At 42.2% G+C, this 15,000-nt stretch overlaps 1 protein-coding gene across 4 annotated transcripts in view; it reads left to right on the plus strand.

Moving 5' to 3' along the window:
• The first annotated feature begins 14 nt into the window (after positions 1-14).
• The window catches only part of LOC147019126 (uncharacterized), a 106,311-nt gene continuing 91,325 nt past the window's right edge, over positions 15-15,000 (plus strand). For all 4 annotated transcript variants that reach the window (XM_085899933.1, XM_085899934.1, XM_085899936.1 and 1 more), the window contains exons 1-5: positions 15-217; positions 369-516; positions 10,369-10,482; positions 10,713-10,823; positions 13,413-13,532. In XM_085899933.1, the coding sequence (XP_085756059.1) occupies positions 50-217; positions 369-516; positions 10,369-10,482; positions 10,713-10,823; positions 13,413-13,532 (661 nt within the window). In that variant the 5' untranslated portion in view covers positions 15-49. The remainder of the gene's footprint in view (positions 218-368; positions 517-10,368; positions 10,483-10,712; positions 10,824-13,412; positions 13,533-15,000) is intronic.

The following is a 15,000-nucleotide window of genomic DNA, read 5'->3' on the forward strand; positions in this document are numbered from 1 at the left end:
CTTTTCTTATCTCTCAGCTCTACAATGCCCATCAAATAGCTCTTACACAATGTGCGTTCCCGACACTGTTGCAACTTGTTCCAACTCTGAAATGAAAGAATTACAACAGAGCACTTGCGTTGAGGGCTGTGAATGTGATGCTGGCCTTGTTTGGGATGTGGATCATTGTATCACGGAAGTGGAATGTGGATGTATGCAGGACAACAGTTATTACAACGTGAGTATCGGGACAAATGAATAAAAACCCTCCACTGGAGAGTCACACAACAATGAATCGTGAATGTTTTGTTTTTGCGATCATGTTGTTTGCAACTTTGGATTGTCATGAAATTGTATCGGCAAGGATGACACTGAGGATTTCTCCACAGTTCAATGAGTCCTTCATTACTGAGGGTTGCAGTCAACAGTGCACCTGCCAAACCGGTGGAAATATCAGCTGTGTATCTTTCACGTGTGACTTGAACGTCAATCACTGCAAAGTGAAAGAAGATGGAATCTTGGGCTGTGTTCCAATAGGTAAGATTTAAGCAAAGGGAAGTGGCATCTGCTTTGAGAGGAAACATTTCTTTTCACTTTTTCTTCCATCCTCTCCCTGAGCAGAAACAATCCTCTCCTCTTGCAAATAATTTAATTTGTTTGTATAATATATGTGAAAGTAAAACTCAATCATGATGGCAATTGTTGGAAATGTAAAACATTCCTCATGGACTCGGATTTTCTTCTCTCTTTCAACGATTGAATTGAAAGTTTCTTCATTGAATGGAATATCTTGCTCGAATTCATGAACTGGTTGTCAGTAATCAACTCTGAGGTTTGTCTTTATTGTACGTATTTCCTTCATGGTGACGTTTTCATTGTTGATGTTCAAACAAATGTCTGCAGCTTCTCACTATTTTCACATATCATTGTGTTGCTTTGGTCTGTTGCAAATGATGGAAGATATTTTCGTCTTTTTGTTTCAATCACAATTCTCAAGGGACTGCGTTTTCACCAGAACTCATATGTGATCCACACTGCTTGCTTGCATCATGCTTTTCATCATTTGAATATGTTTGTGTGTTTGTGAAACAAAACCCTCTTGTGACTATTCCTGACATTTTGCTCGCTTTCTTTGGAAAAAGATTGCAGCAAGTGAGGTTAGCGCGTCGCTTCGATTGAAGTTGTGGTAAAATTTGCCTGCACTTAAAAATATTTACCAGATCCTTTAAGCTTCTTTGTCCCAATTGTGGAGGAATAGAGGGAATGCAGATCAACTGTAAAGCACATCAAATTCCACTGCCCGACTTAACACTACTTAACACAAACAAAGGGGTGAGGTGTAAGATCACATCACAAAAGTGAGAATAATATAATAAGTAAAGAGATGCAACATTGCTGTGCTGTTTGTTGTTCACCTGGTTGTGTGTAACTTATATTTTGCCATTTGCTTATTCCATTTTTTTATTGCCTTTCTTCTTCATGTGAAAGTTTTTTTTTTCATGTCATATTTTACACATCATGTGTGCATAAGGTCCTCCATGAGAGTCAACAACAATGGGTTCATGACTATTTACCCCATTTTTCAGGTGGTTGTTCAAATGTTGGCATTCCTCCATTTGGCTCTGTCCATGGTGTCAGCTTCCTGGAGACCCAAACATTCTGTATCTTTCTCGACTTTTTCAATCCATGTGTTTTTTGGATGTTCTGTCGATTTTCTTCCTTTAATCACGATCATTACTCCTTTCTTTGTAATCTCATCTTCTCACATTCATTGCACATGACCACAACAGTTGCATCATCCATTCTGAAGCTCTTCTTCATCAGCATTGATATTTAATCTCTTCCTCATTTCTCAGCTGTTCTTTCTTTCAGAGACAATCCATTTGTCCATCGATTTATTGTAATTTCTGCCCTTTCCATTAGTTTTGCCATCTTTCATCTGCATTGCCCATGTTTCTCCTCCACGCATCAATCTTTTCCACAAAACTCTCAACAATGGAAATCCTGACAGCGCAGTGTGATGCAGCCTTTATTAACTCAAACCTTTGCAGAGAATGGAATGTTTGTGTGCTTCATCCTCCCACATAATTTTCACCATTTATTCTCATCTGATGTTATCTCCATTTCATGACTAATCATGACGAAACATTGAATGATCATGATCCACTTTTATAAATCTGATTTGGTGATGACTGGATTTATGTTCACATATTGACATTTTTAGTGATATCAGTGTGAGAGAGCAATTGAATTTGCTTTTTTGACATTAGCGAATCTTAATTAATTATATATTCTCAAGAGTATTCTGGCTTTGGTATTGACAATTGAAAGAACCCGAGCAACAACAGCAAGGAAATTTACAAGATATAATTTTGATTTATTTCCGTGCAACTCGTTCAACGGCTCCAGATGAGAGTGGCAGATCAGGTCATTGTATTATCCTCTCTGGGACATACATGTATATCTCGATTACATTAGATCGAGGCTTTGTTAGATCTGTTAGATCTTTGTTCGATCATTAGATCTGCCTGCTCTGGAAGGCAGAGAATGCAAGTCAATTGGTAGAATAATTTCCAGTGATTGATTCCCTTTGAAATATTATTCCCCTTCCCATTGGGTTTTGGGGAAATTCTTCCTTGTCATATTCTTTTGTAATTGCATTATTATTTTCCAATTATCATTGTTGTTGTTCCTTTTGTTGTTGGAAGCGGCTTTGGACAAACTCCACGATAACCTATCTGTCTGTTAAGTTAAGTTTAGGCCACGATAAGTTAACTCTGGTTTAGCCCTCCACGGAAAAAAACACTCTTGAAGGGGCACATTTCGACCCTGTAACTGCCATCGTGTGACCCTTAGTCCTCCGACCAAGAATGGTTGAGATTTGAAAAGTAACGACCGAATGTATCATGGTCAGAGAGACAGATAGGCAGGCACCAAATTTTGTGTTTTTGGTCTGATAACATTTCAACGCACCCACAGTCAATACTTTGTAGAAGCGATTTTAGCAGCAATTACAGCTTCGAGTCATCTTGGATTTGTCTGTATTAGCTTTGATCATCTGCATTCGGGATGTTTCTCCCATTCTTCCTTGCAGATTTGTTCAATCTCTGTCAAGATGGATGGGGAATGTCAGTGAAGAGCAGTCTTCAAGTGTTTCTATCGTTTCTTAATGGGATTCAAGTCTTCACTTTGGTTGGACCATTCAAGGGCTTTCACATTCTTGTTGTGAAGCCATTCCAGTGTTGCTTTTGCTGCATGCTTGTGGTCATTGTTCTGATGGAACTTAAATCTTCACCGCAGTCTCAGGTGTTTTGTACTCCGAAGCAGGTTCTCCTCAAGGATTTGCCTGTATTTGGTTCCATTCATTTTCTCTATCTTTGCAAGTCTTCCAGCCCCTTCTGCTTGAAACCATCCCCATCGCATGATGCTGCCACCACCATCCTTCGCGGTGTGGATGGTGGTAGACGGGTAATGTTCTGTGCTCGGTTTCTGCCAAATGTTGTGCTTGGCATTCAGGTCAATGAGTGAAATATTTGTCTCATCAGACCACAGAATCTTTTGCTTCATGCTCTCAGAGCCTTTCACATGCATTTTTTGCAAACACTAGTTGGGCTGTCATGTGCGTTTTTCTCTTCTGTCTGGCCACTTTCCCATGAAGTCTAGATTTGTGAAGTGCTGCAGAGATTGTTCTCCTGGCAGGTTCTCCCATGTGAGCCATGGAACTCTGTAGTTCTATTACAGTGGTCATTTGGTTCTTGGTCACCTCCCTTACTCAGGTCCTTCTTGTCGAGTAGCTCATTTCTTTTGGACGGCCAACTCAAGGAAGTTTGGGTCATTCCATATTCTTTCCATTTCCTCATGATGGAGCTCACTCTGCTCTTGGGAACTTTCAACACTCTTGAAATTGTTTTACACCCTTACCCAGATCCATGCGTCTTCACAATTCTATCTCGGAGATATAGGGATAGTTCCTTGGAATTCATGGTGGAGTTTCTGCTCTGCCATGCACTGTCTGAAAGAAAGGTGTGTTTATTTCTCAATCATATCCAATCAATTGAATTGGTCATTGGTGGTCTCTGGCCAATCAAGTTGTCCAGACATCTCAATAATGATGATCAAAAGGAAATTGTATGAACCAGAGCTCAATTTGGAGTGTAATTGCAAAGGCGTTAAATATTTATTGACAAGCCATCTCTGCATTTAATTTATAATTCATTTGTAAAAATTACACAAAACATGTTTTCACTTTGTCATTATGGGGTATTTTGTGTGGATTGGTGAGAAAAAATTTGAAATTTAATCCATTTTATATTCTGGCTGGAACACAACAAAATGTGAAAAAAATGTCGAGGGGTGTGAATATTTTCTGAAGGCTCTGTAACTGCCTCTGAAATGTTATTATTTCCCTTGGTAAAGCAAAATGTGTTCAGCTCAGTAGTCAGTAATAATGTTTCACGTTGCATCCTGAATTTGTCGTTGAATTTGATATTTCGGTCAGGTCAGGTCAGGTATGGGAGCATGCGCCGGAGTAGCGCGTCGCTGCGTCCACTTTCCGCTGGTACTCCAGGGGCCTCCATCTGGCCATCCCCCAGGCAGATGCATGACACATCCCCATCTCCTTGAGATGCTGATCAACCTGCTGCAACCAGGAGGCACATGGACAGTCCATTGGCCTCCACTCATGAGGCTCCCTTGCTGAGAGAATCTGGTGAGCAGGATCAGCATCAGAAAAACAAGCCACATGTCCACCCAGCAACAGCTGAGACTCACGGACAATGCAAGTAACAAATCTCATTTGAGTCTCTCTCAGCAACTGCTCGTTGGACACAAAATCCGACCAGCAAATGCCAAGGATTCTCTGAAGAGACCTGGTCTGAAAGGAATGAAGTCACTGTCTCAGATCAATGGTCAGAGTCCAAGTTTCACATCCGTAAAGCAAGACTGGAAGCACCAAGGACCTGAAGACTCGGACTTTGGTCCTCCCGCACAGGTACAGGCAAGTGCCACACCCAATGATTCATTGAATTCATGACTCCCCAGGCCTGACCAAAAAGTCTGTTGACCTCTGGCTCACAGCCAGCAAAGACAGGAGTATCACTGCCAAAGTAACTGAATCTCTCCGTGACCTTAACATCCTTGCCACAAACAGGTACAGACAGGATAGCAGCATGCAAGATGTCATTGAAAGCCTGGATTTTAGTTTTGACCCAGGAAACCTGTAATTCCAGCGGCTCCTACTCCTCATTCAGAACCTCAGGTCAGGTCAGCTATGGGAGCATGTGCCAGAGCAGCGCGTCGCTGCATCCACTTGCTGCCGGTACTCCAGTGGCCTCTGTCTGGCCATCCCCCAGGCAGATGCCTGGCCCATCCCCATCTCCTTGAGATGCCAATCAACCTGCTGCAACCATGAGGAATGTGGTTATCCCATTGGCCTCCTCCACTCACGAGACTCCCTCACTGAGACAATCTGGTGAGCAAGATCAGTATCAGGAAAACGAGCCACATGTCCCTACAGCTGCAAGAGACACTCACGAACAATGCATGTAACAAATCTCATTTTAGTCTCTCTCAGCAACCGCTCGTTGGACACAAAGTCTGACCAGTGATAGCCAATAATTCTCCAAAGAGACCTGGTGCCAAAGGAATTAAGTCTCCATCACAGATCCCTGGTCAGAGTCCAAGTCTCACATCCATAGAGCAAGACCGAAAGCACCAAGGACTTGAAGATCTGGACTTTCATCCTCCCGCACAGGTACCGGCATTGCCACAGTCCATGATCTGGTGAATCCATGACACCACAGGCCTGACCCAGATGTCTGTTGACCTCTGACTCACAGCCAGCAGACACATGAATATCACTACCCAGGTAAGTGAATCTCTCCACGACCTCAACATCCTCACCATAAACAGGCACAAACAGGACATCCAGGATGTCATTGAAAGCCTGGATCTTAGTTTTGACCCAGGAAACCCCTAATCCCAGTGGTTCCGACTCCTCATTCAGCACCTCGAGGGCCCTCAAAAGGATTTCTAGAGTCTCCACAAAGAACACTGCATCATCTGCGAAATCAAGGACAGAGATCTTGACATTACCAAATGATGCACCACAGCTTGATCTGTCCAACATCCTCCCCAGCATCCAGTGCATACAAGTGCTGAAAAGTGTGGGGGCCAGAAGACACCCCTGACAAACTCCAGTAACAACTGTAAATATGTCAGAGATGGTACCACTACATCTCACAGCAATCTCAGTACCAGAATAGAGTTCAGACATCAGATCGATCAGTTTTCGTGGCACCCCACAATGATGAAGAATCCTCCAGAGGACATCCCGATTCTCTGAATCAAACGCTTCACAGAGATCAACAATGGCTGCAAGCAGCCCCTGCCGAAACTCTAGATCTGCTTTCAGTGACGACCTGTAGAGCAAGGGTACGATCAATCGTTGACCTCTTTGTGTGTAAAGCCTGACTGCTCTGGAAGCTGGTGCTCAAGCAGATGGTGGTGAACCCTGTCAAGAATTTTCCGAGCAAAGACCTTGCCCGGCGTTGAGAGCAGCGTCACCCCTCGGTAGTTGTTGCAGTCTTGGCGATCACCCTTCCCTTTCCAGAGAGGGACAACAAGGCTCCTCTTCCAGTCAGTTGGGATTATGCCTGTTTTCCAGGCAAAGCACAGAACTGCATGCAATGACACGAGTACAACATTTCCAGCAGCCTTGAGAAGTTCAGCATGGATTCCACATATCCCTGCAGCTTTACCCCATTTCAACTGGTTTTCCACAGCCTGTGTTTCAACAAACGAAGGTGTGCCACAGTTGATTGGAGGGTCATCAATCATGATGGGAACATCCCTGACATCCAACTTGACAGCTGGCGGATCAGCCTGGTGCATCCACTCAAAGTAACCGCCTCATCGGGCCTTCACTTCGGACTCCTCTGTCAAGAGCCCACCACCCGAAGGGCGAAGAAGAATTTTGTTCTCATGGGACACTGGATACCATTGAACAGAGTTGCAGGGCCAGGCTGAATGGCAGAGCTGAGCTGTCGAAGGAGCTGAGGCGTAAAACTGTACGTGCACAAGGGTGGACAAGGAGGCCGATGTGTGAGGAATCTGTGAGGGTGTGGAGCATCACCTGTGGTCAAGTGATTCTCTTCCTGCTTACAGGGGAATTCGCGCATTGCATTCCTCCAAGCCTGACCCTCAGTGTATTGCAGTTAGAGTAGTGAGTTCCAACACATCTGCTGACAGCATGAAGGACAGTGGTCTTGAAGGCACTCAACTCTTCAGGATCCCCCAAAGCACTCAGACCCCCCAAATCTCCACTAAGCCTGTTCACAAAATCCTCAGCTACGCTCTCATCCTTGATCTTGTCAACATCCATCCTGGGCTGGGATGGTACCATTATCCTGGACTTAAGCTGCAACTTCAGAGTTGCTTCAACAAGACTTTGGTCAGTATTGAGGAAATGAGCACTCCGGTAGACCCTGCAGTTCTGGATCATCCTCCAGCAGTCATCCTCAAGCACATGGTCATTCTCCTTTGCCACACCGCCAGCGTTGGAATACCAAGTCCAGCAATGAGTTTGTGGGTGCTGAAACCATGAACCAGCCACTCTCATTCCATGACTTCTTGCAAAGTCCGGGAACTTGGTGCTATTCTAGTTCACAGTTCCAGACCCATGGGGACCACCACACGTCTCATAACCATCCCTATCAGTTCCAGTCGATGCAATGAAATCCACCAAAACTGGAAAAGTATCTCGCTTGGGGCACTGAACAACCACAGACTCGAGCGTGGCATAGAATGCGTCCTTCACAGTGAGATCACACACCTAAGTTGGAGCATATACAAAGACCAGGGAAATGACACCCAAGGAGTGAGGAATCCTTTGTCTCATAATGCACTCGTTGACTGGTATTACCTCATTTATCATTATAGTCAGCTTATTGTACACAGCTACAGCAACTCCTTGGGCATGGTAACTATCAGAGCGACCAGACCAATAGTAGGTGTAACCATCTGCCATGATCTCGCCACAGTCCGGTCTCCAAACCTCAAAGAGTGCTGCAATCCCGATGTCCAAACACTTGAGCTCAGATGAGAACAGAGACAGGTGATCATCCTTTCTTGGGGATTGGACATTCCAGCTACCCACCCAAAGGGACCCCCTCAGGTTAACCCAAGGAGACCGCCGTCTGGTGGACGACACCTCATCACCACCCCAACACACACTACCACAATCTGACCCGGGAAGGTTACCCCGTGGTTTCCCTCCCATCATCAAAGATTGGGGATCCCGAAGGCTTTGCCACAATCCCATCATCTGGTGAGCTGCCCTGTGAGGGGAAACTGCACAGGAGGTACTCCCACAGACTGGGTTTTCAGATATTTTTGTGCTTTTAGTATGTTTTGTGAAATTAAGGGTTTTACAGTGGCCGGAGTGCAAATCCTGCCACCAACCTCCCCATAAGAAGTAACCCAACTGCAGGAGGACGTCCGCAGACACAGTTGGGCACTAAATTTGGATGGCCGAGGATCTCCTCCGCCCTTTGACAGGGTTGTTTTTAATCCTGCTGGGTGTCCATGTCATTCACCCTCCTCACCAAGGAACTTGGTAGGAGGGATGGTTCAGTTGCTGACAACCCGACCATGGAACAGGTTAGTACAGCTTTACATGGTGCCTCTGGCAAGTCACAGATCTAATCTGACCTAACCTGATCTAACATTGAGTGATTCCATGATTTTAAGTTTTCATGACATTAAGTGTTTCCATGAAAGAAATCAAGTTGAAGTGAAAGCTTGAAACAATCGTGTTTCACTCTTCCGTGAGCCTAGATTTTGATCATGAACTCATCTCAGGGCTTCACAGCAATGTGTTACATCAATGAGTTTGCCGTCTTTCGGATGGACAAAATATATTAAAAGGAAAGTGAAAAAGGAAAGTGTGGAAATGTCAATAAACCACGTTTTTGGTCGTTCCATCTCGACACATGGATTCCATATTGTTGAGATCCCAGCTTCAAGTTCCATAAGGTACAATAATAAAGGCAAAAAGCTCCGACATGATTCCAATTTTCGTTATTAGGGTACCAAGCCTTTCAGGCTGGGTAACCTGTTGTTTTTCTTCTGTTTGTTCTTGTTTTTGCTTTTATTATTGTTTTATTATTATTATTATTATTTTTTATTTCAGACATGATCCACAGTTTCCTATTTTGCTTGTAATTAATGTAAGAAATACTGATGTCTCTGAACATCCTTGACATCCTTCTTGATTATTATATGACAGAAACCTCCTTAAACTTTAAATTCCAATTTAAATTACATTATGGTGGGCATCCAGTCTACAATAATTTGCTGTTGAACGTTCAATATACCATGGTGCCTTTCACAAAAGTAGGCTAAAGTCTTGGCCAAGTCCCAAATTATTGCCATAACTTGTTTCCAGCTGCAATGTCAGGAGTCAAAGCCGATGGAGTCAAACACAGGAATCACAAGCACTGCATTACCCAGAAATTACAACACACCTGCCAGCAAGCATACTTGAGGACCGCGTTGGAGCACTGTTCTCCAAATAATGGAGCCAATGCTAATGCAAGAACCAGTATTTCTCTCAGAAGAACAACTTTCCATTGAAAGTGAAAGCATTTTCGCACCGCTTGTTGCAAGCTGAAGTGATAGTAAAATAAATAAACAAACCTTAATAAAACACAGAAATGTGTCTTTCAAAAATACACCTGATATACGCCGTCCATACCTTACCTTACCCGAACTTGATGATGTTTTTACAAAAAACATTTGTGGTTATCCAATATTTTCACTTGAGGTCAATTTTCAGGAAGTTCAGTGCAGGTGATTTTGATTTTTGTTGTTTGACTGAAATCGTCTCTAAAAAAGAAAAAGATCTTTCTTGCAATTTGACACCACAAGTCATTTTGGATGTGCTTCATTAGCTCAGAAATGGGAGATGGAGCTGTTGCGAGATGCTCAGTGAGTTGCAGCTGCTGTTTACACACTCTGACCAAGTGTGCATAAACATCTTGTTGGAAAGTAACATTATTTGATGCTTCCATAAGCACTGCAGAAAGTTTATTAAACTTGAGACCATTTGACATGGTGTTTGAGAACCACTTGACAAAGTAGACAGTCTCTTTCATGGTAAAGAGCTGGTGCTGATAATACGATAATACATCTGCATGCAATTTGAATTCATTCTGCACATCTCTCAGTAGCAGGAGGGTGTCACTCCATACAGCACTGCACAGCAGGTTCATCTCTCAAAAATAGCATACCATGATATTTTTTGTCCGGTTCATTGTTGTTATTCTGATGAAATTCGGTCTCGACGCAGGCACACTGTATCAACCTAACAGATCCCTTTCTGTGATTCAGACTTCAATGAATGCACCTCCAAGCCATGCATGAATGGAGCAGCATGTTCAGATGCAGTCGATGATTACCATTGTGACTGTTTGCTTGGATGGAGGGGAAAGACTTGCGATGAAGGTATGAGATTATACATTATAAGCAAACCTTGAAGCTTACCTGTGAGCTATCTTTTCAATTAATTTGCAATGACTCCACAAACATGCAATGTTGCTTGTGGTAGTTGCATGGATGACTTGTTGGCATATATCATGTTCGTGCAGGTGTATTTGTGTGGGCCTCAGCCTTGCAGTTATGTATGATTCTCTTCTGCTGTGCGTTTACCAACAGTTTTGCTCACTTTTTTGCAGATATAGATGAGTGCTTATCGAACCCCTGTTTACATGGCATCTGCACAAATACCCCAGCGTCGTTTAAGTGTTCCTGCTCTGCTGGTTACACTGGCGTATTATGTGGTGAAAGTAAGTTTGCACATTCTTCTACCCTGTACCAGTTACATTTTACAGCATCCTTGATAGATCATACTCATTAGTCTCAACAATTCCCAAAGGGACAGGAGATGTGTGTGCGTGTGTGTGTGTGTGTGTGTGTGTGTGTGTGTGTGTGTGTTTGTGTGTGTGTGTTTGCATGCAGACCAACTTCAGTTTCGTGCTATTGGATTGGCTTCGCACAATTTGACAGAGTTATCAAATGTAGCAGTTATGTCTTTACGTCTACTTTAATCTCAAGTTAGTTTTGTTCTTTGAATGTGGATTACATGCAAGTTATTCACACTGATTCCTGAGTTTCCTCCCACCATTAGTCGTTTGAGGTATGCTGCAAGGACGACTGACTCGACTAATATGTATAGTCCTGTCTCTTTCAGCTGCTCCTCATACCTGGTCTCGCTAAGTCTGGAATCAATCTATTCACTCCATGCTTAACCCTCCGACAGCTATGTCCTTCCCTTAGATGTGGTGACCAAAATTGAATAGAATGTTCTAGATGACTGAATTCCTGTAGAGTGTTATTGCTATCCACTTTGATTTCTAATTTCTCCTGCTGCAAGTACAACCTAAAACCTCATTAGCTTTACCAAAAGATGCCCAAAAAACTTTCCTCAAGGGAAAGTGCTGTCTACTTTCACCTGAGGAATTATCATAATTTCCTCTGCAACATGTGGCTGCTGGTTTGCATCATTGCTGGTCGTTTGACTGTGCCTCTGTTAAGTACCCCCTGTCGGTTAGAGCAGCAATTTGGAATTTGGCCAAAGTTCTGGCTGTAGCTCTCCTCTTCTTTGTGAATGACACTGTGGCATCTTTAAAGTCCGTCAACTAGAGCCAGAGATTGGTTCTCCAGCATAACATCATTCCAATGGAAGCCACACATATTGAAGAATTGCCATTTATTTGAAAAACCAGGATGACAGTTTATAGCTCGGCAGAGATTCAAAACTCAAGCTCGACAGCTTAGGGGTGAGTGTGCATACCTCAATGCTACCCCACTGGCAGTGCACAACAATGAAATAGTGTTTAAAAATTTTAAATAAAATATGTGGATGTGGGAAATTATTTGGTAACTGATAAGCCTTGCACATTCATGAAGGTACAGGAAAACCTATTGCTCGGGTTCTGTGTGTCATTCAGTGAGTGAGTGAGTCCACACTGATTGATAGGCTTACTGTAATTTACATACATCATTGAGGTTCTGCATTGTTAAATGCTCCATCTTGTTTGTATTTAAAACTTAGAGAATTGTTATTGCAGGTATTAGAGCATTATTGCTTCTTTAAGTTGTAATTGTACAGCATGTCGTAGGCTGTGGGACGAATGCTCGAAAAAGGATTCGTTTTTGAGTTTCGTTCACTTACCTCCATGACATTGTGTAAATCTCCCATCAAAATATGTATTAATAGATTACAATGTCAAATATACTTGTTCTTTTTGTCAAAAGTAGCACATTTTTTAGAAATTATCAAAAAAATGAATAAATGAATTAATGACGTAAAACGTCCTGATTTCTTTCACGTCATCATTGATTGGTCAATAAAACAATTAATGAAAAGCTAAATTGGCCAACTTTTGCGAACCGACCAACCAACTATTTGATTGGTCAACAAAATCAAAAAAAAATAATTGTTTTCCTTCAGCTCTTATATGAAATTTCGACAGTGCTGAGCAATGGAAGAGTATCAGTGGTGATTTTACAATGAAAGTCTATAACCATTACACCACCAAGTCCCTTTTACCATTACAACACTGAGTCTCGAACCATTATACCACCCGAATCTCGAACCATTGTACATCACCGAGTCTCCAACCATTGCACCACCGAGTCTCTATAACTATTGCAACACCAAGTCTCCATAACCCTTATACCACTGGGTCTCTAACCATTATACCACCAAGTCTTTAAGCATTGCACCACCGAGAGTCTCTATAACTATTACACCAGTGTCTCCGACCATTGCAACACCGAGTCTTCAGAACCCTTATGCCACCGAGTCACGAAGCATTGCACCACCGAGTCTCTATAACTATTACACCACTGTGCCTTCAACCATTGCAACACTGAGTCTCTAACCATTGCAACACCGAGTCTAACCATTATACACCACTGAGCCTCTAACCATGATACACCACTGAGCCTCTAACCATTATACACCGAGTCACTAACCATTGCAACACCGAGTCACTAACCATTGCAACACCGAGTCTCTAACCATTGCAACACCGAGTCTCTAACCATTATACACCACTGAGTCTTTAACCACGACACCACCAAGTCTTTAACCATTGTACACCATGGAATCTCTAACCATTGTACACCACCGAGTCTTTAACCATGACACCACCAAGTCTGGTGTTTTATGGCTGAGTTTTATGGCTCTTTGGCTTTCATTAGATTATTCATGTAATTTAATTTGTCATTTCTTGTTTTGTCAGACTTTGTAATTAATAATGATAAAAACAACATGACAAACAGAAACATTAACTCTATTGAATTTGAACATATCACTTTTTAAAAACATTTCTTAGTCATTCATTCAAAAACATTGTTTTGTTTTTCAGAGATTGACAACTGTGCAGAGGTTTTGTGCAACAATGGAACCTGTAAGAATATGGTCAACAATTACCAATGTATCTGTAAAAGAGGCTGGGAAGACGCGGATGGAATCCATTGCATTCAGAGTAAGTAGACAGGATTGTTTAACATTGTGTAGTTTCAGTTGCCGGCACATTCACTTTCATTCTGGTCTGGATAATTATCTGTCATTCTTTATATTTATTTATTTATTTGGTTCCATATTTGGTGAAGGGCAATTTGGGGGCATTTATATCTGTTGGGTTTAGTATCTATCACAGAGCATTTTCGAGTCAATCAGTGTGAACTGGCATCTGGGGCTGCATGGTTGCCTTCGGCTGTTGTGAAACAAGGAGTTCACCATCATTTTGCTCTTTAAACGAATCCTCTGGTCCTCACAACGAGACTTGCAGATTTATTTTCATCAGACAGACTGACTTTCACTCCATTATTTTCATTCTCCCTCTAGCTATTGTGGGGTTTGTTTCTACAATCAGTGCCCCCAATTTTTAGTGGTACCTCATCAATTCTTAGACCCCAAGGCAAACAAAACCACTGTTTATTATTATAATTATTTTTTTTTCATGTTGCACTCCCAATTTCCGAGCTGTATCTTGGAGTTGGCTGGGACTTTCAGAATGAAATTTTTCAATAATGTGAATAGAAAGTATGCAGGTTGACAATTTTTGGACATTGACCTAATTTTAAGGTTATGACCTAGTTTTTGACATTTTAACATTTTTCACCAAAACTCGACAAAGTGCCCAATAGGAATGAAATTGACCTCTCCAGATAGCCGAGAGCAATGCACATTTATGCGTAAAATACATCATACCCCTCAGAGTTCAAGATCAAGGTCAAATGGCGGTCTGAAAAAAAAAATGCGTGTTTTATCATCCCTCTATTTTGCCAACGAGAAGCACCCGCTCCCTACGGGAGCCGTCAAGGGGGTTATGTTGTTATATTTATGCCTATTTTCCTCCAATGGGTCCCAGGATTACACACCCCAAAAAATGGTTGTGATCGGTTCAGCTATTTTTGCGGTACCTGGGAACAGACAGACAGACAGTGAATTATAGTAAAGATGTGGAATCTCAAAGACTGCTTAGCCTTCAAAGATGTTCTTGCATCATAATGGTGTACCTCCAATGAACTTGTGCACCTGTTAGTTACGCCTCTCCCTCGGCTCCGTCGGGATCGATATCGATATACCGGTGAGGTCAGACCAGTATATCGGTATTATTAAAAATAATAAATTTGTTTCACGCAGAATCCAAAAATACACAATGGTTCATCACATATTCATACAAGGTGTGTTAATGAAAGGTTAACCACTTCAAAACTTTATCAACGAAAAACATTGAGGAATAAAACAAAAAAAATTACTTGGAAAATGAAAACGAAATCATGGAGAAATGAAACTCATTATGCGTTAATGCGCATATAAATGAGGTGTTTGATGTGAGCACCTCGACAAACACAACATGAATACACATGAATTGCGAAGTTTTTAACAATGTTTCTGCAAGTTTGAATGGTTACTGTCTGCACATATGCCGCAACTGCTGCCTTCTG

The sequence above is a fragment of the Eptatretus burgeri genome, chromosome 10 (genome assembly GCF_056783735.1).
Source record: "Eptatretus burgeri isolate ZD-2024b chromosome 10, Ebu_testis_v1, whole genome shotgun sequence".
In the NCBI taxonomy this organism is placed as follows: Eukaryota; Metazoa; Chordata; class Myxini; order Myxiniformes; family Myxinidae; genus Eptatretus; species Eptatretus burgeri.